The sequence below is a fragment of the Athene noctua genome, chromosome 5, assembly GCF_965140245.1.
Source record: "Athene noctua chromosome 5, bAthNoc1.hap1.1, whole genome shotgun sequence".
In the NCBI taxonomy this organism is placed as follows: domain Eukaryota; kingdom Metazoa; phylum Chordata; class Aves; order Strigiformes; family Strigidae; genus Athene; species Athene noctua.
Genome location: NC_134041.1, coordinates 26,698,879 through 26,726,676, shown reverse-complemented (window position 1 = coordinate 26,726,676; position 27,798 = coordinate 26,698,879). Strand labels below are relative to the sequence as shown.

Below are 27,798 nucleotides of genomic sequence, written 5' to 3'. Positions count from 1 at the left end.
AAAATGAAGCCAGTGATATGTCTTCCATATTTCCTGTGATGTGATACTAACATGATGCCTCAGAACATGAATCACACAGTTCCCTCAAAAAATATTCTTTCTGCTATAGGAAAAATCTAGCAGGTAAAATTCATCTCCAGTCTAGAAGTTTGGCACTCAGTCTACAATTCACATGTGTCTATTCTGCAAAGGCAACCCAGGCATAAACTCCATTTTCAGACACTAGTGGACTGTATTGCCAAGTCATGGGAGAGTAAGCAGCGAAATTCTTGAAACAATATAACCTTTACATATTTAGACCTTTACTTCACCAGAATGAAGTTGCTGCTAGTTTTAGTCTCTAGTGAGGTCACCTGTAGTCCTTATGTAAACATCTATATAACTGTGATTGATACATACATCTTTGATTCCTTGATTATTTCACCTCTTGCTTGTTTCCTTCAGCAAAACCTTAGAATGTTTCCTCAGCTTGGAAGATGTGAAAGAAGTGCTCAATTTCACTTTGTTACCACCCTTGCCACTTACTCCTTCCCTTCCATCCTTAATCCTCACAACTTCCTCTTGCCACCCCCAGCTGTCACCACAGTTTGCTTTGTCACCTCCTAATCCCCTCCAGAGAAGGATATGATGAGTGTGGAGTAAGTGCCAAAGCTGCTCTCCAGAGCCCTGTGCAGCAGCCTCACTCACAGCCGTTTACACAGCACAAAGAAGGCTGGCTGAGTTTTATGCTATGTGGAAGGTAAATCCATGTACATACACTCTATATAGCAATGTAAACATAAATATCTGGGTAGGACTGTCAAGATATTGTGTGTTCAGAGAAATGACCTGAAACCTTTATTTGACACATGGTATATAGTGCAGTAAGACTTTAAATAAAAGTCTGACAGTCCAAATCACTATTGCAGTGGCAATCCACTGCAGCCAAATAATAAAACTGATTATTTCTCTAGTTGTGTGTTTAAAAAACAAAACCAAGAACAACCAAAAAAACCCCCAGAAAAACATGAGATACAACTGATAGAAAAGAGGCATAGACAACAACTACCACAATGAAGCTTAAGCACAGGCTAGCAGAAGTTGCAGCAAAGCCTCACAAAGCATACAATGTGCCAAACAAAAGCAGGTGCCCAGGATTTTCATGTAGCCACTTTACACAAAGTTGTTGGGCTCAGACTGATGAAACAGTTTCCTTACTTTTGGAACCTGCAGTGGAAGGAATAGCAGCCCTGACAGTAGTAGAGGCCCAAGCCGTGGGCTTTGATTTGAGCTTGCTATTACTTGCACTACAGAGAAAAAAGCTGCTGCCAAAGACCAGGCAATGCAGAGGTATTTAGGCCTTGAGGCTATACTTAGACTGCACTTGCAAGTCTACCAGTTTCAGTTTCAACTAGCTGAACTTTTTAATGTTGTGGTGTTGAGTGATAAACTTGCAGTCCAGTGTATACACAATGTGGAAAATACGTACACGTGTTCAGCATGGAGTTTTTTACTAGTGTAGATTTGGGATCTGTCTGCAGCAGCAGCAAAATCACTACAAATATTCAGATGCATGTCCTCACTGAATCACCTATTTGGTATTTATCAGCTTACTACTGACTTTCAAGAAAGTCATATAGGCAGTTTTTAGTTTACAGATGCAGTAGCTGTTTATGTGTGGAACTAGAACATATAGTCCACTGCTCTCTAAATACTTTTTCTTGCCAGCTATCACTAAATCTATCAGTACAGACCAAACAACACTTGATTTGCTTATTACCACATAAACCAGTGGTACAGATTTTTGTATGAATTAGCTGCAAACACAAAATCACTTATCTGTCAACCATGTAAAGCAGGCAGACAGCAGTAGATACACTGTCAAGTTAAGATACTTTTATAACCAGTGTAAGAACCTGTCATCTCCACAAGGGGCGTCACCGCTCACATCACCCTTCCGAAGGGGTGATTTCCAGATGAATCTGACTAGGAATTTGCTCTAATTGAAAACGGTTTATATTATTTCCTTTGGAGAGGGAGTTTTCAATTGGATCAGTTTGCTGATTGGAGCTGTCTTAATCACTGTGATTATCACAGCTAATGCAAAGGTATAGCAGGAGCAAACACACTGGGATAGTGGAAAATACAGTGCAACTGCCGTGTTTCACTGACTAACAATGATTATGAACTATATATTGGTGTAGAAGATCATAGAATTGCATTCCAAAATGTGATTATAAGTATTTGGGTTTATGTTGCTATCAAGTCTCGTTAAAAAAACTGATGTTATCCATAACTATGTTTAAAACTAAACCTGGATTTACCATAATAAACGGCTGTGCATTCATTACCAGTGAGACTTTTGCTGGCTATACATATTTCCATCACTGGTCCTTAGGCTAGGGAGCCTTTTAGGAAAGGCCTTCCACTCATTCTGTAAAACATCTATGGTATTCATAATACAGTAGTAATAGCTGTCATACTTCTGTTACACATCCATTCAGAATTTTTGCAACTGGCAAATTTATATATTTATAAACAGCATTTCAAAAATAAATGAGTTCATTTTTGTCTCCTTCAAGTCTAGACAAATGTTATCTTATTTTCAAAATTAATTCCCTAAACTCAGACAATATAGGCCAATTCCCTAAACAGTGTTCTTAAAGTGCTAAAATATTTTGAAGCGGATTATGAAAAAATCACATACCTGTCAGTATTTGGATGTTAGAGCTCCTACAGGGGTAGTTTAAGCAGAACGTATCACTTGTTTACTTGATCATGCTAATAATTATGCAGACAAAGCCCATTTCACAAACACAAGTTACTTCTGTCTAACATAGTACGGATGTTCCTCTGCAACCTTTCCTTAATCATACTGCCTATATTAGACTGTCTAATAACATTTTGAGAATGTTAACTAATACAAAAGTTCCAGAGCACATTTTAACTCTTTAGAAGACAGCATCAGGAGCACTTTGGTATCATTAGGAAAATGCTGATGATTTGTTTCAATAATAACTATATTGATTGTAAGAACAAAATGGAGAGAATACGGGAATATACATAGGAATGGGATGAGTGTTGATGGAGGGGAAAGTATGAAAAGAGGGTATAACAGAATGAGGCTATATTAAAATAAGCAACAGTGTGTTACTTGCTCTGCTCTTACATTACTTCCTCTTATCACTTACCACTGTCTGCTAAATAACTGAACAAGCAGACCAGTTCAATCTGCTAAATAACAGACTAAATAGTCTGCCTTAGTGCAGATACTCTTCAATTTTACAAGAAACCTAATTGAGCAAAGACAAATATGACTGGCAAAAAATTAATATTTTAAGAGCTTTCACCCTTTTAACAATGGCAGTTACAAAGCTTACAGTTTTAACTTTCAGCTGTATAAATTTACAGTCAACTGAAACAACATTATACACTGATAGCTTCCTAAAATAAAGCATGATATAGTTCCCTATTTCAATCTGTAATGTTCATAAAATCAAAACTGATCCTTTTAGAAGCCTAGTCAGAACTGTGTTTGAAAGAAGTACAAGAAGATGCATAAGCATCATATTCCCAAAAGGAGGCTTTTATGGGTCATCTTTTTTGTGCTAAACTGATTCTAGAGAATAGTTACCCACAGCCAACAACTGAATCCTCTGTCCTATTCTACTGCATAAACACCATCTACACATGAAGGTTACCAAGCCACTGTTCTGTCTAGAGGAAGGCTGTGTTCCATTTACTGCTGTAACCTTGCCTATTTTTCCTTCAGTCATTCTTCCATTTTCATGTTTGCTGTCTTCAAATGTTCTCTCAAAAAGTGCCTCTCAAGTATCAGTCTTTTGTATGTATTCAGGATTAGGGGCAGTTCAGTACACTCAATTCCTCATTGTTTGATTCAAATTTGATCTATAAATCCTGTTCCTGTGCTCCTTCCACTTGCTGCACATTGGTTGACTTCTGCCACCTTCTTTTTGAAATGGAAATCATATGCTCCTCTAGCTCCCTACAGTGCTCTTCTACAATGGTCTGACCTACATTCAAGGTCTCTAGATTGTATCGAAATACAATTAATAATAAAAATACGAGACATGTAGGTATGAAGTTCAAAATCAGATTTTTGTATAGCACAATGCTTTCCTTCCAATGTTCTTTTGGCCATTTTTCTCTTTAGAAACCCCCAAGAATGCTTTGTCTTAAAAAAAAAAAAAAAAAAAGACTCTCAAGGATCCAATTCTATAGCCACTTAAGTCGGAGAACACCTTAATATTTTAAACGGACAGCAGATAATGCTCAGTGTGATTTCAATTTCTGTGGAGTTGCATAAGCCATGTTCTTAGCACAAATATATCCACACAACTTCTAACTGGATGTGAAGAACATGCATGACTGTAGTAGTCTCAGATATAGGATTAATGTAATACAATGAATATCAGAATTCTGCTTCGTTTTATATATTCCGGTTGCTGTACTCCTATCTGCTAAAATTTTAGTTTTCAGGCACAGAGACTAGGCTACAGTGCCAGATACTGAATTGACATGTTTTGTAACCACAGTATTAGAGATAAGAGTAAGGCATTAAAAATAGCAGCTAAATAAAATCATGGCAAAAGGCAAACAAAAATATTCTTACAATGTACATTAGGAATGGTAAAAATATAAGTACTCATTAGAATGTCAACAAGAGATGAAAAAGAATAAATGGCATCCATGCCAAGACCTACCAGTTGGATTTAGCCTGGGAACAAACTAAGAGTGAAGCAAATGACAGATATAAATAGAGTATGAGCTGCAGCACTCTGCTCCATTATAAGATAATTGGAAGAGATAGATAAGAGGGAAGTCTGAAGTGAACATCATGTACTTAAATTTTTATGAGGCATTTGAAAAGGTTCTCTGTAGATTGATACCAAAGGTAAAAAATCAAATGCTTATAATATGGAAAAGAAGTAAACAACCCAAAAATTAAACAAACAGCGTTGATATAACACAAAGTCAGTGCCTATCCTCACAGAAGACATTTTATTTTGGAAAGACTGTAGAATAAAAATCCTAGCATTGCTACAGAATCATATATTATTTTTATATTTCTAATATAAATTAGCTTGAAAGTCAAAAAGGAAAAGTGCCTACTGAATAAAAAGGTAACTTGAAAAATAAAATAGTACAAAATCCTTTTTCATAAAGGAACATACACTCTTTTCTATGGTTTTTTTGGTAATGAAAATGGAGGGTTTGGGGTTTTTTTAATAAAGAAAGGGAAAAGAAATATGAACAGTTTCCAAGTGTATGTGATTCAGAAAACTAGAGTTCCGAGGCCTTTTTTTCCTTTTTTTCCTTTTCTAATAGCTCATAAAAACTGCATGTATCCATCTTCTTCTCCTGGTACCTCTGTGACTGAACTGAAAGGTCTGAAATTGCATTGTAGTTTACCATCTGCACTATGGTTATTTTGCTTCCTACATTTTAAACGTTAACATCTAGTCTACTCATCTAACAATAGGTAAGAGAAAACGTGGCCTTCTGTTGCATGTCTTTGAGATCCTGATTCATATCCCTTCTATAACCTAGTCTTTTTGTATTGTCTGTGGTCACTTGCTCATTTCAGCACTTTCCAACTCTAAAATGTCACCACAAAAACTACAAATAGATAAAAGTTATAAAATCATGCTCTCACAGCTGAGTGTTGGGAAATGTACATTATCATCACTAATGTGAAGGAAACAGTCTGAGTTAAAATGACTGTGTAAAATGTCTTGTCTTCAAAATGGTCCAGATTCTTAAAATTAACGAAGCCATGAGATAATGACTAGTTTGGAGAAATTTGTTGAAAAGGATGTAGCCTGAATTCAGTCTAGACTCAGAGATGAAATAAACTGGTCTACCTGGAGTTTTTGGTTTTGTTTTTCTCAGAATTTTTTTTGCAATTCTGCACAGTTGAAAAAGAAATTAATATAATTTATCAATAGAATAACTTAATTCCAGTGGACCATGTTGAACTACTTCTCCACTGGAAATGAAGAAGTGTCTCTCAGACATATTCAAATATACTGTTAAATAGTGTTCCTACCCTGTTTATGGAGTCTATTTATGTATTTCAGCATTTCTACCAATCCTACTTATGCTCCCATATTCTGGGTGAAATGATCAAACAACAATGGGAAATTTTTTATACCACTCTGGCTTTTCTCTTTGATGCTTCTGAAAATCACCAAACTTTCAGTGAATTTACTGAATTAACTTTAAATACATATGACAAATTTTTTTTATTCTGATTATCAACTTGACACTGTAATTTTATTTTTTATGCTTATCTGTGTAACATCAAAATCTCAGTCAGACTACAGAGTAAGATTTAGATCTTCTGTATACGGTTAGAAAACTATGTAATAATTTATGAGAGATTTCCTTGTAATGTTAACGGGAGGAAAACTTCCTCTTAGCTACCTAAATACCACCTACTTTAAATGCTAGCTTATCTCTGATGCCAGATATTTACATTCTGCTATAAAGCTTTACACACAAAAAAATTATTAAAAGTTTCAGTTCATTATTTGACACTGTAATCTTCCTCCTGGTGTACTTTACATTGGACATGCGCTGCTTCATAATATAACTAAATTTCCCAGACTCCTGATACTCCATATTAGCCAGTTTAGATTCTCCTGGACAAGGGGCAAGAGTACTTGAAATGGGATCTGGTGCTAAGGTTTACAAGAAAACCAAGTACTACAATATCCAGCTCTCATTTTTGTATTGGCTCATTGTTTAGCATTGGACTTGTAGAACAGTTATACTTTCAGCAGTGCCCAAAGAATGTCCATTCTTAAAATATTGCATAACAACAAATTAACATATTATTTTCAGTATTTTGTCAGATACACGACTTATCTGTGACCTACTCAATCTTCTAGAATATTTTTACACTGGTCACTAAGATGTCACCAGAAATACTCTATTTACAACCTAACAGTATGCACTGGGAGCTCCGCCATTTAAAATGTAATATGTAATGTAAAACAGTGGTTCACTGGCATAAAGTTCCATGAACCTCAATACAGTAGCAGTACTCTAATGGGGCCAGTAATTACTAGTTGTACATACATCCCAACTTTGTAGGGGGTGAAAATGTACACATACATGTCATTTATCAAACAGACTTAGAATAATAAACTATTATTTCACATTTGATAATGAAAAAATCAGCATATGGATTCCCAGAACATTTGTTTAGATTAGTTTTGTTTTTCACCTATTATGCTTAATCTAGTGAAACTAGCTTTGAGTTTTCCATATATTCAAAAATCTGTGCAGGTATATCTGGTGCCTTAGTAAGTTACAATGGGTCAAGGTGCAATGAGTAAAGTTGATCATAAAGCTTTATATTGTATAGCCTGGGATGCTTTCTATTCAACAGAAAATAACCTCTTCTACTCAGACTAAGCACCATAAATATGCTCATTGAAATAAACAAGACTACTTGTAGTAGAAGGTGATATTCAATGTAAAAAGATTAAAATCTCTAAGCAAATTACTTTAAAAGAAGTTGTGGGTCATGTATGCATGTGTGTCCCATTTCTCCACAACTGCTGGAACACTTTTTGGCTAACTTTCTTCATGCAGATTTAGTGTTTTTACAGTATCTTTATGAATATTAATGATACACAGTGAATGAAACTCCGGCCAAAACACTAGTATACAAATCCACTTAAGGTTGCATGGCAATCTGATGGATAAAACATTGGTGTTTTGCTTCCACAATAATGCAGTCTCAACTCTAAATCTGTTGGACATGAAGGAGAGATTATGAGAACAGCGGAGCATGGCAAGCAAGGAACAGAGTTGGGTTTGGGGTTTTTTTTCCATTTGTGCATAATTTCTATGGAACAAGGCCTTTAACAGGTTACCTACATTAGGTTTTGTACTAGGGAATAAATGCTGAAGTCTCTTTTTTGTCTTATGATCTAAAGTGAAAATTGATACAGAACTTTTTGGAATGTGAATCTTTACTTGATCAGATAAGCAGAAAATTACTTGAAAAAGATTTTTTGCCTTTGAAGAGATTAGACTTCCCATTAAAATCAAGCTTTGTGCTAATTCTCATCAAACCACTATTCAGTATAATAATTTAGCCTTTCTTCAGTTTCTTTTGAGGAAAGGATTAAACTAGCCTCTTCAGAGTTACTGAAAGTCATTACAGAAATTTACTGATCAAGTTGTGTGGTAAATGTGCATAGTCCTTTTCAGCTAAAATATCTAGCTAATAATAGTTCTTCACCTTTGTATGAACTCTATTTATGAGTAAAAAAACCCACAACAATACACCATAAAGTCTAGTTTTTATCACTATTTCTTGACTCTGGTCAGCCCCAGCAGTATTGCCAAAGGAGAAATATCACTTGTTAATAATAATATCCTTAAAGACAATTATACTATATTTTACTGGTTTTAGTAACTAAAAATATGACGCCATTATCTTTTTGACTGTATTCCAAAAACGTGTACTTGTCACAAAACACTGAAGCATATAATAAAATTTACATCAGATTGTTTAAACTAAATTTTTCTTGTGCAAACATTTATTTCTTCTGCAAGTTACATTTTCCCTTCTACTGACAGAATTAGGTAGGGTGCAAGTATATGATAGCCATAGCAATAAGTAGTTTAAATGTTTCATTCATTTTTTCTGTACTCTGTTCAATTCCCCACTTGGCTACAGCTTTACTTAGATTAGCAGTATTTGTTTATTACAAGGTAAGAAATTATAGGAACCATGACTGAACTGAAAGGAAAAAAATAGTAAGAAGTCAACTTAAATTTGTCAGGAACTTCCCACAGATACTTTAGCAAGCCTAGAAAGAACTTATCTGAGATTCCATGTATAGCTGAAGTGTTAAGAAGTGAAAAAGATAGAAGAAGAAAAGAAAAAAAAAAAAGTGATACTGCACATGCTTTTTACACATGCCCAGGATCAGGGTAACTTTAAAAAAAGAAAAAAACTCTCCGAAAGTTACATATTCAAACAGTTCAGACTTGCAATCTGGAAACACTTATACAATACCCCAAAAGCTGCCATTAGAATGCCAGCTACTCTGCCAAGTAAATATAGAGCTGATTCTGAGATTATCACAATTTCCCTGAAATTATGGGAGCTATATATGCTTTTAGTCTCTCATGATCATGTGTTTAACAATTACACAAAGGTCAAAGGCAAATATTTAACAGATAAATACAAAGAGGAATAGTATTCAGGCAAAGACTCAGAAAAAGGCATAAAACAAAGGCCCAGTACCACGATAGTAGGAGTCTCGTCTGATGTTTCCCACAGAGAAAAGTTTGTCAGAGACTCCATTTACCAAATCAACAGAAGAGTGTTGATGACATTTCCTGCTGACAACGCTTCCTAAAAGAATTGTGCATTGATACATATCTATGTTTATTCTCTAGTACTTAAGGGTGCTTTGGCTTCAACGTTGTCATCCAGGTGGAGGATAAAATACATAGTATTTCTGAAGTAATACTTGCAACTTAACATATGTATACACCGGAATATATGTAACAGTGGTGTGGAATTGCTTTCTTCCTTTCAAACACAGCTTCCTGTAAGGTACAACCATAACATATGATTATTGTTTTACATTTCAAAATGTAGAAAATTTTAATACAAACCATAAATGTCTCATTAAGGAGTGGCAATGATTCAAGAACTTTGAATACGTAATAGAACAAGTATTTTAAAAGTCATTATTATCTCTAAAATGTCACCTGTCTGATACACTTCTCTCCACAGCTAACAGGTTACATATAATTAATGACTTTAGCTAAATCTCAGTCTCCTTATTCGGTGTGAGCTATTGCACTTCCTGATTAATCATAAGGCATGGTTTTAATTGCCTTCTCATTAGATTAAGAAAAATTTAAAATATCAATTTTCACAATATTTTAAAAGTTTAATTCTGTCATCCACAGGTTCTGAGGGAACTGGCAGACGAAGTGGCTAAGTCATTATCCATCTCCATATTTGAGAAGTCGTGGCACTCCAGTGAAGCTCCTGCTGACTGGAAAAGGAGAAACATAAACCCCATTGTTAAAAAGGGATTAAAAGGAAGACCCAGGGAACTAGAGGCCAGTCAATCTCACCTCTGTGCCCAGAAAGATCATGGAACAGATCCTCCTGGAAACTCTGCTGGGGCACATGGAAAATAAGGAGGTGATTGGTGACAGCCAACATGGCTTCACTAAGGGCAAATCATGCCTGACAAATTTGGTAGCCTTCTACAACAGGGTTACAGCGTTGGTGGATAAGGGAAGAGCAACTGATGTCATCTACCTGGACTCAGTGGATAAGGAATTGGCTGGATGGTCACACTCAAAGAGTTCCAGTCAACGGCTCGATGTCCAAGTGGAGAGCAGTGATGAGTGGCGTTCCTCAGGGGTCGGTGTAGGGACCGGTGCTGTTTAACATCTTTGTTGGGGACATGAACAGCGGGACTGAGTGCACCCTCAGCAAGTTCACTGACGACACCAAGCTGTGTGGTGTGGCCAACATGCTGGAGGGAAGGGATGTGCCATCCAGAGGGACCTGGACAGGCTGGAGAGGTGGGTCTGTGCGAACATCATGAAGTTCAACAAGGCCAAGAGCAAGGTCCTGCACATGGGTCGAGGCAATCCCAAGCACAAATACAGGCTGGGCAAGGAGTGGATTGAGAGCAGCACTGTGGAGAAGGAGTTGGGAGTATTGGTGGACGCAAAACTGACTATGAGCCAGGAATTATGCGCTTGCAGCCCAGAAAGCCAACCGTGTCCTGTGTCCTGCATCAAGAGAAGTGTGGCCAGCAGGTCGAAGGAAGTGGGGAAAGCTGGGGAGAGACCCTTTGTCAGGGAGTGTAGGAATAGGACGAGGGGTAATGGTTTTAAACCGAAATAGGGCAGATTTAGATTAGATCTAAGGATAAATTTCTTTACTGTGAGGGTGGTGAGACACTGGATGAGATTGCCCAGAGAAGCTGTGGCTGCCCCCTCCCTGGCAGTGTTCAAGGCCAGGTTGGACGGGGCTTTGAGCAACCTGGGCTAGTGGAAGGTGTCCCTGCCCATGGCAGGGGGGTTGGAACGAGATGATCTTTAAGGTCCCTTCTGACCCAAACTAGTCTATGAGTCTGTGATCTTTATTCATGTTAAATAGCACTTAACATCTCAGTACTCTTGGAAGTAAAATGCTGCTCATCAGCAGTATGGCTGGTAAAATAGTATGCCCACTATTTAATTTTTCAAAGTAACAAATAGTAATAACTAACAAAGTAATAACTTTCATAATGTGCCTTGTGTGAGTTTAGAAAATCATTTAGCAAGTGCCTTCAGAAAATTGGCCTGTTCAATGTAAACACTATTCTTTTTCCTTAAATGTGGCTTCACAAATGCATGTAGAAATTTCAGTTTCTTGGCTTTGATGAGAGTCAAATTACTTAAGATCTCTTTAGCTAACTGTATTGGTGAGGTGGGTTAGGACAGGTATTGTTCTGTCATCTTGCTGTCTTATGCAGATCTTAACACTGATCAGATTTGGGTGGAATATATTAATACAATGAGGAGCAATCTATGTTTTTGAACCAGACTAGCTGTCTTGATATTAGAATCACAGAACACCAGGTTGGAAGTGATCATCTGGTCCAACCTTTCTTGCCAGAAGACTGGTCTAGACAAGATGGCCCAGCACCCTGTCCAGCCAAATCTTAAAAGTGTGCACTGTTGGGGAATCCAACACTTCCCTGGGAAGATTATTCCATTGGCTGATTGTTCTCATTGTGAAAAATTTTCCTCTTGTGTCCCATCAGTGTCTCCCCATGAGTAACTTGTACCCATTCCCCCTTGTATTTTCCATGTGACTCCTTGTAAAAATGAAATTTTAAAAGGAAAAGGTATTTCTAAATGCTCGGCTCACCTTAGCCTGAAGTCAAGTAGCAGCAGATTGCTAGACAACTCTACACGCCCAGTCATCTCTGCCTTGGAAGAAGACATTCACCTCATAATTTTAACAATGGTGATCTTCTAACAGCTCATTTTTGTCTGAAATTAAAAGCAAAACCTGAGGGCTTTCACAACAGTCTCAGACTAGCTCATGGTATATGTCAGAAGACTGCCTATAGAGGCTCACAAAAGTTCCCTCTCTTACCCCCTCACAGATACTTCTGAAACATTTCTACTAGCCAGCCTTGTTCTTCCAACCACATGCAGCACTCTGCCAACATCACACTAAAATCCCAACACTGTAAATGACCAGTTGAGCTAGTCGCACACTGTAATCCACAATTAATTGTATTAAATAAATTCATAATATCAGCACAAATTTAACTTTCCTGGTTTTTCCTGGACTCAGACTGTGATCTGTGAACTCCCAAAGAGGAAAAATGGGAAGCAAGAACTAATCAAGCCTTTAAAATTAATTCAGTGCATTTTGAATGTTGTTCGTATCATTTTAGCTAAATTGTTACTTTCATGCAATCTGTGGTCAGTCTCAGCACACAAATAAATTATCATGTGGGCCACTCTGAATATAGTTTGCAAATGAATTCTTCAGTGTCAATAAGACATGGTATCTAGAACTAGTCTTGTGAGATAAACTTTGCTGTGATATTCTTAGATGGGTGAAAAATATATATAGATTTTGAGAGTTTTTATGAAACCTGGTTGACTAATCAACATCTGCACATAACAGAGTATTTCGTTCCACTTTTTGTGTTTGTATTATCTTTTTTAAACGACTACTGAGAGAACAAAACAGTAATCAAAAACTGAGCAATACATAAAAAAATGCCTTTTTAAAGGTATTTGTTTAATTGATTAAGCTCCTTTGAACAAGTGATCAAATGCCAGATTGTGGTACACAGTGAAAACAGCTTGCTCACTTTTCAAAAAGGTACATTCAGCTAAATACAGAGCTTAGCCTTTACACCATCTCTGTTATAGCACTCTGCTTTATGGTGAAAATTACAGGGCAATAGTGGTAAGTGACCAGTGCCCTTAGGTTCTTCTGAATTTGGTGTGAAGATGGAAAACTAAATCCCCCCCTAGAGTCAGGAAATATCGTGCATTAACAGGTGCTGTCACATAAAGAACAAATATAACCACAGTTTTCCATTTGCAACTCTGCTTGTTGTTTTTCCCATCTGTATTTGTTTCAGATTCAGTTTGGTAACACTGCTTTTATCTGTGCTGCAGTTTCCTCTAGTCACAAGGGGAAGAGAAAACAATGTGAGAAAAATATAAACCTCTAGAACATTTTTGGCTATTTAAAACAATAAAAGAGTGAGGCTATTTTATAGTGTTTACTCCTTATTAAATATTTTAACCATCACTATACTCTGAAGGAGCTCTATAACTTAAAGATACTTCAAGTACGGTAAATGGTATTAACTTTAACACTATAAAAAGCTAAAGCGCAAACTCTTTTCTTTGCAAAAAGCCAGTGGTTTGACTCAGGGTACAGAATCTAGGAGGCAGGGCTGGACTTTCCTGGCAGAACTAATCAATAGTGAAGAATGTTGCTCAAATCATGCAATTGCCCCTGCCAGGCACATGATCCTTGTACTAGCTGTTAGATATGCAGTTATTAATGGCTAAAGCTGGCGGGAGACTTGTAAGACCAAGGCAGAGGGGTAGGTAAAGTTTTCTTCTTTTTGCTAAGTCAGTAGATAACTTGCACTGATCTTAACCTAATGCCTTCTCTCCCCTTTCATAGCTCGATACTCTACAAGTCAAGCACAGCGATGTCAGACTTAGCAACCTGCTTTCCACCGTAAAACTCAGCATTTCCTAACAGATATCTCTGTCAGTAGAGGCAGGATTTGTCCCTCAAGAGATACTTCTGAGTAAATAATAATATCACTGGTTTTATCTGTGAGTATAAACACTGGATTTTGTCTCTTAATGACTGTTTCTGTTTTACTGTTACTTCCCACCAGGAAGTTGACTGCTAACATAATTAGCAGATGATTGCATGGGGGAGGCTGAAATCTTTAACAGCTGTTTTAAAGGCATTCTGTACCAAATCTTATGTGCTGCAGAACATTTACAATTTTTTAGTGGCATTCACTCCAGTGACACAGAGATTACGGGACCATGGCGTGCAGGGCTCCGGGAAGGTCTTAATTTGCTCATTTACTTGAAAAAATATGAATAATCTACTTTAAAAGCATTAAGTGGATTAGTAAAAGTACTTGGGCTTATTGTATGTATCAGAATTCAGTACAAAAGATCACCTTTAATTGTGGAGTCTAGAATCTGAATATGTACTGCTGAAATAGTTGGCAGATTTATTTTACAATAAAAGTATTTTGAAGCTTCTGGTATTTCTTTGGTACAGGATAAAAGGGAGATGATGTGTATTAATATTACCAGTTGTTATAGAAAAGTCATTCTGAGAGTAACACATAGTGCAGCACAGAAGTTACTGTTATAAAACAAACAATTATAATCATTGGCTGTGATAGAATAATAATCATAAAATTAAGAGATAAATCATTTGGGAAAGAACTTCAGTTCCCCGTGGAGTATTACAGTGTCTGCCAGATGTAAAGTAGTATGTGTCAAGTTCTAGACGGAAAAATATGAGCTTCAAAAGTAATAAGTGTATAATTAAGTAATGACTGAAGTACCAAGCATGTTTACAAACTGTGCATCATGCTGTCTCAGAGGAGGAAGACTACTTGATCTGTGGGAGTTTTTAAGCTGAGACACTTAAAGCTGTTCTACAGTAGAAAATTTTTGCTGAGGCATACCACCAAAATCTTCCTCAAACAGATACAGTAATAACAGCACTGAAGTGCTCCTCTTCTCTTTTCATGTCCTTCCCCCAATTCCAGTGTGTGCTAGTTTAAGTGGTATTATATAGAGAAACAATGCATTTGTGCTTCCATTGTTCTTGCAAGAATGATGCTAAAACAGAAATTAGCATGAGGCTAACAGAATTGGGTTCTACAAAGCATTACTTCCTCTTACTTCTGCACAAGTAAACTGATTCCCTTTCATCTGTAATAAGGACCCAATCCTAAAATAAATTTAGAAGGAAGGCAAGTAAAGAGATATATTATCTCCATACAGTTTACTTACAGTGAGACTGTACTTACATGAGACTGTACACCTAAACCTGCCACAAAAGTGTAAACTCAGACCTCTTGGTGTGGCTAATGCTGTTGTTTTACAAATATTAGTATTTTTCTTTAATCCTTTTTTAATTTAGGTAGGTTTGCACAGTAAGAAGGGGTTTGGCCTGTACATGCTGCTATTTTATTCAGAGTTTAGGGCAATGCAAACTTTCCAACTACTACTGTGCATACTCCCACTGCAGACATGAAAATACTTGCTCTCTTAGTGAATTGGACTATTAAAGATCTTCAGCAGTTTCAATTAAAATCAAGCTTTTAAAATAGAATTTAGGCTTCTAAATCACTTTATTTTGAAAATTTATTTAAAAGGACAAATCAAGATAAATTTGACAATATTTGCTTAAGTCCTTTTATTTTGTAGTCTCTGTTAAATGGAAGAACTCATAAAAGTTAAGAGGTTTTCTAAATGAGGAGGCCAAACTGACTACAATATTTCTTGAAGGAAAAAGGAAGATTTTGAAGAAACCATAATAGAATTTTCTTTTGAGGAAATTATAATAGAATTTTTGTGTAAACTGAATCTAGACTGAGATATTTTAAATCACTTGATTCAGAAATGTGTGGGCTTTTTATCCTCTTTTAGTTTAACGATCTCAGGTGATTTCCGGAAGGAAAGGCAAAGGGAGGGCTTTACTCACTAATTCACACTGTGACAAATGACTGTTAAAGTGCCTTCTGAGATTTACAGTAGGGAGTTGTTCCCTGAAAGTCACCAGTCAACATGACAGCCAGCAGTATACAATTGTCCAAGTGATGTGTGGAGGTGTTCCAATTATCTGCATCTATTTCTTTTCCAGATAGGTGGTGATGTTCATTTATGCAGTAAGCACATCAGAAGGGAAAGCTGATTTTAATTTAATTCTTTAAGTATCCAATGTAAGAACAGTTCTTGCACAACGGTAAAATTTAGCTCTATAGTTTCATCATGAAAGTATATACTGAAGCAAAATTACTCAAATTTTTATCTCAACACAGGAGTAGGATTTAGAATGTATTTCCAGTACCTGTTGAAGTGTCTTGTTACATATATACAGAAAAGAAAAAATTACTGAATTGGAAAATGTAATAGGTAGTAAACCGTCTGTTCATCAAATCCAGTAAGAAGATAATAGAAAAGCGAACTGTCATATGAACTGTTGTATGTTGTGTAATACTAACAGCAAATGTTCAATTCAATTAACATGATAGTGCATATGAACTATTGTATGTTGTGTAATACTAACAGCAAATGTTTAATTGAATTAACATGATAGTGTGAATGGTGACAGGAAGAAAGGGGGGGGAACAACAAGAGAAGAAGCATCTGCACTTCAAAAGGTGTGAAGAGTTGCAGACGCCGAATTAAGCGAACAAGAGAGTGTTCACGACCATAAATCTCCTTATTCAAAGAGACTGCTGGGCCTAGGCTGATAAGGACGCTGCAGACTTAGTGGATCATCACGTTCCAGGCGAAAGGCGAAAAGCACACTGTGAGGAGGACCTACGGCCTTCATCCCAGACGACCACCGCCCATCATTTGGAGACCCTTACCCGTATTTTTAGCAGCTTCTGCGCAAGCGTAAAAGACTGATAAGCTAATTACCATACGAAGCGGGAGTAGGCGGGTTCAAGTAATGTATATGCATAAGTGTATAATGACTATGTAACACTTTGTAGTATAAGATTAAAACAAAATGCCCTGGGGGTGCGGGCCGTTGTTGGAGCAGGAGACTCCCCGGCTGCCCAGCGCTGTTTTGCTTGTTGCCGCTTGCTAAATAAAATTCTGACTTAGCCAAATTTAAGAAGTCAGTTTATAACAGAAAATGTAAATTTTTGTTCCATGACTATGAAATTGTAAACACTTATTGCAACAGCATATAGAAAAGTTATGAAATCTGATGTTCTGAGGGTGGGTGTTGGAAAATATATTGGGTTTCTATGTTCATGTTTTGTACTTTCTATTCCACTTGATGTACATGATTTTGAAGTAGCACAATAATAGTGATTTTACCTAGAACATATTAGCTCTGTATACAATGCTAAACTTCAACCATCAGTAGAATGAAATAGTAGTATAAAATAAGTATTTATGATTGTCAATTTACTTATTCATATGACAGACTATTAATACAGCAATTCAATGCTGGAATGTGTACTTCATGGTCTCTTAATTAATATTGCTAGAAATATTCAGCATAGATAAAATTTAACTTGATGTGCGAGGTCCAAAGGAAGCCCAACATAGTGTTTAATCTTACCTAACCCAAAAGGACTTAGCGTAAAAGGTATATAAAACAAAAAATACTATATACGTTTTTATGAAGTTAATAAAATGAATCTCACTCTGCATATTTTAAACACATCCATATGTTTGTTTCTCTTTTTCTTTCTCTAAAATGTTGTGGGAAAAGAATTATTCCAATAAATCAAAGTTCTTTGACAGCAAGTTGGTGTTTTTCTTTTTAAGGACTCTGGGACAGAATACGCTTATTGCCTATGTATAAGGGCTATACTGCATATTTCAGGAAGGAAGGCACCAAGCACAAGCAGGTCTGTGCTTTACAAATAGCTCTCTCTGCATATCTATTTGCACTTATTGTCCACCATATACGCATAAATCTGAATGTGGGACTGTGCAGGAAATACAGAATACCAGAAAGAGAGGAACTAGCAGCACAAATGGGAGAAGCAGCATGTAATGTTAAAGTGTAGAGGTTACCATCACAGTAAAATTACTTTGACCCTCTCTAGGTACATCTTTAAGTAAGTTACATTGGCCCAGGCACATTCCCAGGCACTGACATTAAATGGCACAAAACAGCCTACATAGGTATCAGAAAACTGTTTCAGCTTCCCAAACTGGGAGACTACCTTCAACTTAACTGCTTGGAGTTCTCCCCTGGACACTCTTAACTGCCAAACCATTTGTGTTGGGTTTGTGTGTGGCAGGGTTTTGCTAGCAGCAGAAGGGGCTACAGCGGTTGGCCCCCTGTGAGAAGCTTCTGGAAGCTCCCCCAGCTCCAAGTCTGACCCATCTCTGGCCAAGGCCGAGCCAATTAGTGACAGCAGCTGCACCTCTGACATAACATATTTAAGAAAGGGAACCTGAGAGGAGGAGGAGGAGTTGAGGGAGATACCTCTGCAAACACTGAGGTCAGTGGAAAAAAAGGAAGCCGGGGGGGGGGAGGGCAGGGCAGGGCAGTGTACCAGAGCAGAGATCCCCCTGCAGCCCGTGGTGAGGGGACAGGCTGTGTCCCTGCACCCATGGAGGTCACTGGTGAAGCAGATGCCAACGGGCAGCCTGTGGAAGAGCCTTCGCCAGAGCAGGGGGCTGTGCCTGAAGGAGGCCAGGGCTCTGAGGGAAGCCTACACTGGAGCAGTCTGTTCCTGAAGGGCTGCACCCCGTGGGAGGGACCAATGCTGGAGCAGTTCTTGAAAAACTGCAGCCCTGTAGGAAGGACTCATGTTAGAGAAGTTTGTGGAGGACTGTCTCCTGTGTGAGGGACCCCACACTGGGGCAGGAGAAGAGTGTGAGAGTCGTTCCCCTAAAGAGGAAGGAATGGCAGAGACAACAGGTGACAAACTGACCACAAACCCCATTCCTGAGGTAGAAAAATGGGGAGAAAAAATGAGCCTGGGAAGAAGGGAGGGATGGGGGGAAGATGTCTGAAGATGTTTTTAAGATGTGGTTGTATATCTCACTGTCCTACTGATTGATAAATTAAGTGGTGGTGCTGTTCAAATTAAACTGATGTTTTCTTCCTCAATAGAGTCTATCTTTTGCCCATGACCATGATGGGTGAGTCATACCTCCCTGTCCTTGTGCCCTGTCCCTTGGAGCCTTTTGTTGTATTTTCACCTCCCCATCCCTGAGGGGAGAGAAGTGAGTGCTGTGTGGTCCTCAGTGGCCCTCTGGGTTCAAACTACAACATCATTCCTGGGCAGTGCGCTGTTCAAGACAGTTCTGGCAAGCTGGCTATGGCCAAAGCATGCAAAGGAAAATTAGAACAGCTCACTAGTATAAGCAGTCATGCTTCAATGGTGGGAAACATTCCTGGCTTACTTGAATGTACTAAAACAAATGAAGCTTTAATACCTTTATAAGCTTCTAAAGAATGGACTAGCTGTCTGTACATAAATGGTTTAAGAAATGTGAGGTAAATTGTGCTCTGCAAGATACTCAAGCACTGAATTTATATGACTGACCTTACTAAAAAAGCAGTGATATCGACAGAATGTAAATGCCTTCTTATTTTTAACTTAGAATTCTTTCTTTGCATCTCTAGTGTCCTGTGTTTTGGTTATTTTGAAGTACATGGTAACTATATATGTACACAAGAAACATTTTCTTTCATGAATAATGTCTTCATTGTATCTTTCCAAAACCTGCATGGGAACCGAAAATAAATACCCTCTTTTCTCCCCTCCTCTGAAGCAAATTATTTACCAGATTTAAACATGTCAGGTCTTCACTAGGTACAGTATTTTCTACTTTTATTTTTGTTGCTCTTCAACACAGCTGGTAAGACTAAGGATTGATCATCAGTGGGTTTATGAAATGTTTTATTTCATAATTTACTGTTACAATCATGATTCAGTGGAACCTCACTGAATTAACAGGTGAATAACTTGTGTTAATCACTGAGTTTCCCCTTTATTTTTGCTCCCTTCTCCAGATGCCAAACTTAAAGACAAATTGCATTATGATGGTCAAGAAACATCTCAGCAAATCAAAACAGTTTATTTCAGTTTCAGATACTTTCAATAACGAAAGCAAAATGTGAGATGCACAAAGGGATAACAGCAGTTACTTACAGAATTAGTGAAGAAGTCAATGACCTAATCTTCTCTTTACCCTCAGTCCAGTGACTGAGATATTTGTGGCCAGAAGAAACCTGTTACACTACCCTACCTGCCACAGAAATCACCCACTTGACACACACATGCTCCAGACACCAGGCTGATCTTTTACATGCTGTCCTGCAGAAGCTTTTCAAATTGATCCAGACAATATTTAAAATTTTTTTATAGTGACAGGAAAACAAGTTTTTATTCAGAATTATCTCTCTGAGTAAATGTTTATTTTAACTATTCCATATAAAATGTGTGTACTGTAAGCATTAAGCTTCATCTCCACAGTTTTCAAAGGGAACCAGGTCCTTCGAAAATCTAGCTCTTCAAAAACTAAAACTGGTTTTAACAACCAATTATTTTTTCAGGAAAAATTGCGCAGCAAATTCAAGAATATTAATAAATTATTCAAAATAGTTTATTTACTGAACAAATGCATTTGCCAAAGATTCACCATGTTCTTCTTCACACAGCAACATCTTCTATGAAAAATAATGCACAATCCAATTTGGTGGTTTCTGGAATATGTCAGCCCAGAACCCATCCGTTACTGAAGCCAACTGCAAGGTCAGTTAGGAATCTAAGCTATGCAAGTAGAATTATTTTTGGGGGAGACAAATGCAAAAACAGTGAGATGGATATTACTGTATTGGAGAAGTATAGGTAAGAAATGGACCATGAGCTAGACACCAAAAAAAGGAAAGAAGCCTGAGAGAGGCTCTACCACAGAAGTCCTTGAGAAAAAAAATGAAGATTAGAAATCTGACTCCAAACAGGTACGGGTCTAAGAAAAAAAATCCCAAATCAGAGTCGTGTTACATTCAGCTAAACATTTTAGCATGTGTGCATTTCATAGATTAACAGGATCATTTAAAAGAAATAGGTCATCAAACTCTTCTCCTAAAAAACCATAACCAATAAGGTTTCAAAATTGGGCACTATGCTTATATCAGAAACGTATCTTTCAGAAAAAAAGAGGAGAGGTCTATATCTTTTCAATCATATTTATTATTAAATACTACCATATGACTTACTGGCAAACTATACTATTGAAACTGTGATTTGGTGACACAGAATCCAGGGTGGTTTGTGGCAGATGAGAGGAATTAATTTAATCTCCTCTCCACTTTGAAGAATAAACAAGCATCTGAAAACACAGAGATGGAACATATACCTCCCAGCCAGCAAAAAGCGAGCATTTTTTCCAGAAAGGGCAGAATGGAAGGAGAAAAGAGAGACCTCAGGGATGAACAGACTGAGAAGATCAAAAAGGGAATGGGACTAAGAAGACAAAGCATTCAGCTGGTAACAGACCTGAAGTTGCCATACCACACAGATGGAAAACCCTTGATACAAATCAGACTACCAGAGTCAAAAGCAAGTGGAATTAAGAAGTTGCAGTGAACTGGAAATATTCATAAGATTATTTCCAGCATCTCAGCAAAGGGCCAATAACCTCCTAAAAGGAACTACCTTGATCACTTGCCATTGCGTAGCCATACTGTAAGGCTACTTCAACTGTATTTTAGTGTTCAGATATTCCATTCATAGTTAATGTCCTTTCAACTGAAGGGGTTACAAGCAACACCTCTTGCAAAATCTGTATCGCACATTAATTAGAACAAAAAAGATGTGCTTCACCAAAACCAAACTTGAGCCGTTTACGTAAGGGTGCAAAGACAAAAAAGCAATCAATTAAAAATAAGATATACTTGTGTAATACTACTCCTTACTAACTAATAAGCAGCTGATCTCAGGGTCCTCACAGGTCTGCAGTCTTTCTCATTAAATATTTCCTGAAAGTTACGTCTAATATTCTAAATATTCCATTTGACAATATTCCTATGCAGAATACGTATGCTTCTTCTATAATGGATAGTAGAAAAATACCAGCAACATGGGACTGGATTAGTATTTCAGAATTAAAAGTGATATCCTCCAGTACAGAAAAACAGGAGTCTGGACAGGACCCTATTTATTGTAAGGTAGACAAACAAAAGACAATACTCAAGATTTTTTACGAATAGACTTTGTTCAGTTACTGGAAAGCTAGTATCAAAAGAGACTGCTATGGTAACTTGCAGAGCTGGAGGAGAGAGTGCTGCTATCATGGCCTCATATAAAGCACAATCCTGATTGCACTGTGGGAAAACAACTGCACAGCCTTCCTGCAACAGTGCGGCTGTGTCTGGTCACAGCAACAGGACAACACTTGAAGATCTAGAAAGCCATTTCCACTAACGATTTTCAGTCCTGGATTCATATTTTATATTTCAGATGTGCCAGAGATCTTTCTTGTAATGCTTGTATGAATATTAATGAAATAATTAAAACTATTCATTTTCCACTAATATTTTGCTACAATTTTCCAACAATAACCATCCTTTATAATACTGTTATGCTATAATTCTGCTATCAATATTTTTTAAGGATGATTTATTTTCATTTTGTTAAGTGCATATAGACATTTCTACAGCTAAATGGATGCTATGGTTTGTGCAGTTGCTTATACACTACTTCCTATCTGAGACCAGATCACGCTTCTTCCATAGAAGGTAACTTTATAAAGTTCAAGTCAAACGACTGGTATCAGAGAAGTGCTTGACAGAAGTTTAAACTACAGCTGGAAAAAGTGTTAAGCCACAGAGTGCTCCAAAAAGGTATATAGATAATATTTTGACAATTTTAGCCATCAAAACCCTAGCTCAATAAAGTTGGTGAAGTAAGAAAGGTTGCGGGGTTTTTTTACTATTCCAGTAGAAAATAAAATGTAGGTATAAGATGCTAAGTTCTACGTCTCTAAAATTTCAAAGAATGCTGTGATCAGAAGTTATAAATACAGAATATGCTTATGGTTTAATTATTTTTAAACTATAAATCCATGCTTTGATAAGCATACTCTTTAACTCTCCATTATGTAACTACAATACTATCATTTTCAACAACAACATTCATTTTTTGTGACTATCTTAAGATGCCATTCACCATTTCATAACTGTCTGAATAAATATCATTTAATTGCTTCAATGTATAGCATATTCCCCTAAGAAAAGGCAATAATTAGTTACATATCTGCACAATCTTGTGGTTACCTATCAGTGAGGACCCATCTTTCTTTAGGAAAGTAGTTAAAATCTAAACGACGTAGACCAGAATTTAAATCAAAGTTTCTGACCGCTGATTTGAAGACTCATTCTGACAATGCAAAGAGATTGAATTAAAATCGATCCTATACACCATCACACATAACTGGACAATATTTCTTTTGTCATTTGACCACATTAAGTTGTTACTACAAAGTGGGTCTCACACATAATTTTGCAGGATGGGATCGTGTCACAGCCTACTGACACACCATGTCGTATGGTCAAATAGAGTGGCACGGTGCTGTTGGGTGTTCATAAATACTGCTTATCTAGCATTTTGAAATTTAGCACACATTCCTGGTTTATTTGTTTCAATATAAGGGATTTTTTTTTTTAATTTTAAAGACATTATTCGATTCGAGACAAACAGATACCTTTTTCTCTTGGTTAAAGATGCTGACAGTTCTTGAAATAATTCATAATGGAATAAATTAATGTTAGTTACAGCCAAGCCTAGGATCCTAGCATGAAAAGAAACTGCATGTAAAGAAGCATGCATGCCGGACAATAAAAACACCCAGAGACCCCGCAGTTAACCTTTGACAAGCGGCAAAGGCGTGTTTTGTTCGGGGTTTCCCCTCAGTGCACGTATCATCCGGAGACGGTACCGCACCTGTCCTACCCTTCCTCCCCCCGCAGCCGCGGGAGGAGGGCTACTGCCCTTCTGCAGCGGCGGGGGCGCCCCGCAGGCTGCGGGATGCCCCCCGCCTTGCTGGGGAGCGCCAGCCCCGACCGGCCGCCGGCTGCGGGGCGGGGCCCCTCGGCGGCCGCCGCATCCCCTTCCCCGGAAAGTTTCTCACCGGGGCTGCCCCGCCGCGAGCGGTGCGTGCCTCTGGCCTGCCAGCCGCGGGGCCGCCCGGAGCTCGGGCCCCAGGTACGGACCCTCCGCGGGGTCCGCGCCGCCCCTCTCCGCCCGCGGAGCACCCCCCGCTCCCTCCCGGCCTGTCGCCGCGGCTCTCCCCCCGCGCCCGCGGACCGGCGCGCTCACCTGTCGTCGCTCTGCCAGCCCTGGTCGCCCAGCAGCAAGTCCCGAAACCGGTACCGCGGGGGGAGCGGAGGCACCTCGCTGTCCAGGTCCACCATCCTGCCCGGCGGAGGGGAACACCCGCCGCCGCTCCCCAGGGGGGGGGCACTCGCCCCCCACCCACCGAGGCAGGAGGGGCGGGGGGCGGGCAGCGGCGCGGAGCGGGCTGATCCCCGGGCGAGCGCGGGGGCTGCGCACAAAGGCGGCGGGGCCGGGGGGGGGGGGGGGGGGGGGGGGCGCTGTCCGCCGGCGGCCACGGGGAGCGGCGGGCCCCGCGTTAAAAGTTCCGCCCCGCGCCGCGGGGGGCCCGGCCCGGCGCGGCCCGCCCCGGGGGAGGCAGGTGCCGGCGGGCGGTGGCCTCGGCGGCGCGTGCCCGCCCCCCGGCCGAGCGCGAACGCGCGCGCTCCGCCCGCCGCGGTTGACAACAAAGAGCTGCCCGGCGCCAGGCGCGGGGCCGCCGCGGGCGGGAGAACCAACGGGGGGTGGCGGGAATTAACGCGCTCCCAGCTGCCGGCCGCCCGGCGGGAGACCCCTCGTTAGCGCCCGGGACGGCGGCTCCGCGCTCCTCGGGGCGGCAGCGGGGCCGGGGCCGCCGCCCAGACACCCCGGCGCCTGCCGCGCTCGCCTCGCTCCGCGGGCCCGGCGGGCGGGAGGGGAGGGGAGGGGCGCGCCTGCCCCCTCAGGGGGACAGTTCTTCGGTCGCGGCCGGTCTCGGGTGCCCCGCGTGTCCCCGCACGCCGCGGCAGGGCCGGCGGCCCCGTGAGGGCGGCGCCGTGCAGTGCCCGCTCCGGGCATGCAGAACGGCGCTGGGCGGGGGCAGCCGCAGAGCACCCCGAGCACCAGCCCCTCCCCTGGGGGCGACCGTGGGGCTCTCCCGCACGCCTGCCTCCTTCAGCCAGCAACCTCTTTCTACCGCTTGGGGCTTCCGCAGAAGTAGTTCTGTGTGGGCCCCGACATTTGAAAACGTGAGGTGTTTTATCTTGGGGAGCTATAGGCAGCCTCAGCGCACACCCCATGTTACTGACGGTAGGTCATCTGAGCGTACATGGGTCTGTCGTAACTTTGCCTCTTGCTCATCTCCAGTCACGCATAGCTGGTTAGTGGCATATGTCTGACCCTGTTTTGTGCTAACTCTTCTGAAATCTCAGGTGCCAACGTGGTAAGCCGTTGGTCACTTGCCATTTCTAATTAATTGGGGGTTGGTACGTATCAGGTGGGGTGGTACAGGCCCTGTAAAAACGGGGGGAAGTTGAATTGTTCCAGTGATTGGAATTTGTGGACAATGCCTGAAAGTGAGATGTTCTAGGAAGTACTTGAATTTCTTATGTGACTGATGAAGCACATATTACAGATAGGATGATTTGTTTGAATTCACTGTCACCAAATTGAAATAGTGAATACTGTTTTTCAGATTTGCTCTTAAACATCCACTGTAATCTAGACCGTCGTACTTAGCACCTATGCCCCAGTTCTGGTGAACATAAATATTACTACATTTTTGCAGCCTGTCATGATTTGCCTTCCCAGATTAAGTCTTTACCCGAACTATTCAGTTGTAGTATTCCTTTCCTAGAATGAAGTCATGCACAGTCTTAACAGTGCAGTTTCTAGATTTAGATTTTGCTGGATCGGGGGCTGAGTGATAAATGAGAAGTTCTTTCCTAAATGTGGTTTAAATATCACATATTTTATTAGGTGCATGCACTCATACTGTGTATTGAAGAGTGAACCTTCTATTTTCTATGCAGTTGGATTTCTGTGCAGAAGGTAAGCTAGTTAAAAGCTGATATGGCATATACGGTATCAGCTGAAGTATAGCAGCCTGGAGTGTATCACATAATAATGTTCCCTGCTGAGAATCCAGCTCTGAGCTTCATCCTGTGATGGAAAGATTTCTACAGGTAACCAACAGGTAGTCCGGTTCAGGACTTATCTCTGCTTTGTTACAGACAATGCATTTTTCCTTGCTTCTTCAGCACAGAGTTCTTAAACATAGCATCTCTGATTACTGTTTCTTTATCGAGAGATGCAATGTTGTATCCCAGGTCCTGTAAAATGTCGGGATCACTGTGGTATGATGCTTACCCTTTTTCACAGCTTGCTGCATTCAGCGTTCACAACGTGCTTTCTCGGAGAGCCTTGTTAAGTGAAGCAAAACAGATGCACGTATGTGGCAAGAGTTCAAAGGTAACTCACTCTTTGGTTTGGCTGATATGGGAAATTAATAAAATAGTGAATTATCCCCCTGCCACATTCTTGCCAGTTTTACCATGCTGTGCTCTGAGGCCAGAGCTCTCTAAAAGTCTAATTGAAAAAAATTTTTAAAAAGTCCAGGATCTTTCTTCTCTGGAATATTTGCTATATGCAGCCATTTTCTTCTTTCTTGGCTGCTTCTCCAGTTGAACAGGCTGTCTAGTTTAAGAAAACATCATCTCCTCTCTGTCTGGGTATCTTCTCATCTTGCCAAAACTTGAGGTGGGGTGAAGCCTGTATATGATAATGGTTTGTTATAAAAGTAGATAGGCTAACAGTAGTCCTTTTCTGAAGTCTTTGAATCAGATCAGTTGGGAAACTAGTGGTGTTTCTACTTTATCTTCTAGCAGCCTCATTAATTTTTCTGCCTTAATTGATTAAGTTAACGTTTTCATATTTGAGGAGCTAAGTAGCAGTAGAAGCTTTTGCACTTTTTCTACCACAGAAATGCGTTTCAGAATGGTAATAGCTGACTGGTAAACTGCTCAAGTATTTACAGGTTGCTAGAGCTAATGGAAAGCAAACTCATAACTGAGACTGTAGTCATGCAATTTATACAGAAGCTTAATCCTAAGTAATATAAACTCTTTGCAATATAAAATTAGCTGTGTTGTTACATGTCTGGACAGTATGAGGCCTGGTCTCTCTGAAAAGCTCTAGGTATATGAAATTGGACAGAGATGGGATTTTAGTTAGCTAAACCTAGTATTTTGAACAGCAGCTCTAAACACCTGGGAAATGATGTTGTCAAGCTGAGGTGACGCTGAATCATCTGCTTGGAGACAGATGCTGTTATATATGAACTATTATACTGGGTCACTTTGCTCCAGCTAGGCATTCCTTCTGCTGTGTTGGTGTGTTAAAGAAAAGCTGTGAGCCACGCTTAGGTCTTTTGAAGAACAGTGTAGGTTTGTACTTCTGGGCTGATTCTGGCCCTGAGAAGTGTCAGAAGCATCTGTGTCTGGGGCACAGATGCTATTTTCGGGGACTGAAAATAGACTTTTATCTCTTTTTTTTTTTTTTTTTTTTTTTTTTTTTAAACTGGCTACATACAGGTGGGTAACTTTCCAAGTACTTAACTCTGAAGTCTGGGAGAGAGAGGGGTTAAGAACTGTGGTACTGAGTTTATTGTTAGTGATTGGATATAAATCTTGGATCATACTGAAGTACAGAAAAAACTTATTTAGGTTTCCTTTTTAGGTTACTTAAATTTGTGGTGGCATATAGGCAAAACAGGCTGGCACAATGCAAATTGCTTCTGGACTATTTGAACAGTTGCAGTGTATATACACAGGTTATTGATACTGTTCTTAATTCCAGATGTTCCGCCCCTCTATCTACATCTGAATTATGCATTTTACTGTAATAAAGTAAATCACATTATTGGGTTAATTTTTGATATTTT

General features: G+C 39.5%; 1 protein-coding gene across 4 annotated transcripts in view; it reads right to left on the bottom strand.

Moving 5' to 3' along the window:
- KCNT2 (potassium sodium-activated channel subfamily T member 2) overlaps positions 1–24,304 on the bottom strand; it is a 156,195-nt gene extending 131,891 nt beyond the window's left edge. For all 4 annotated transcript variants that reach the window (XM_074908232.1, XM_074908233.1, XM_074908234.1 and 1 more), the window contains exon 1: positions 24,105–24,304. In XM_074908232.1, coding sequence (XP_074764333.1) covers positions 24,105–24,199 — 95 coding nt within the window. In that variant the 5' untranslated portion in view covers positions 24,200–24,304. The remainder of the gene's footprint in view (positions 1–24,104) is intronic.
- Positions 24,305–27,798: the final 3,494 nt, after the last annotated feature.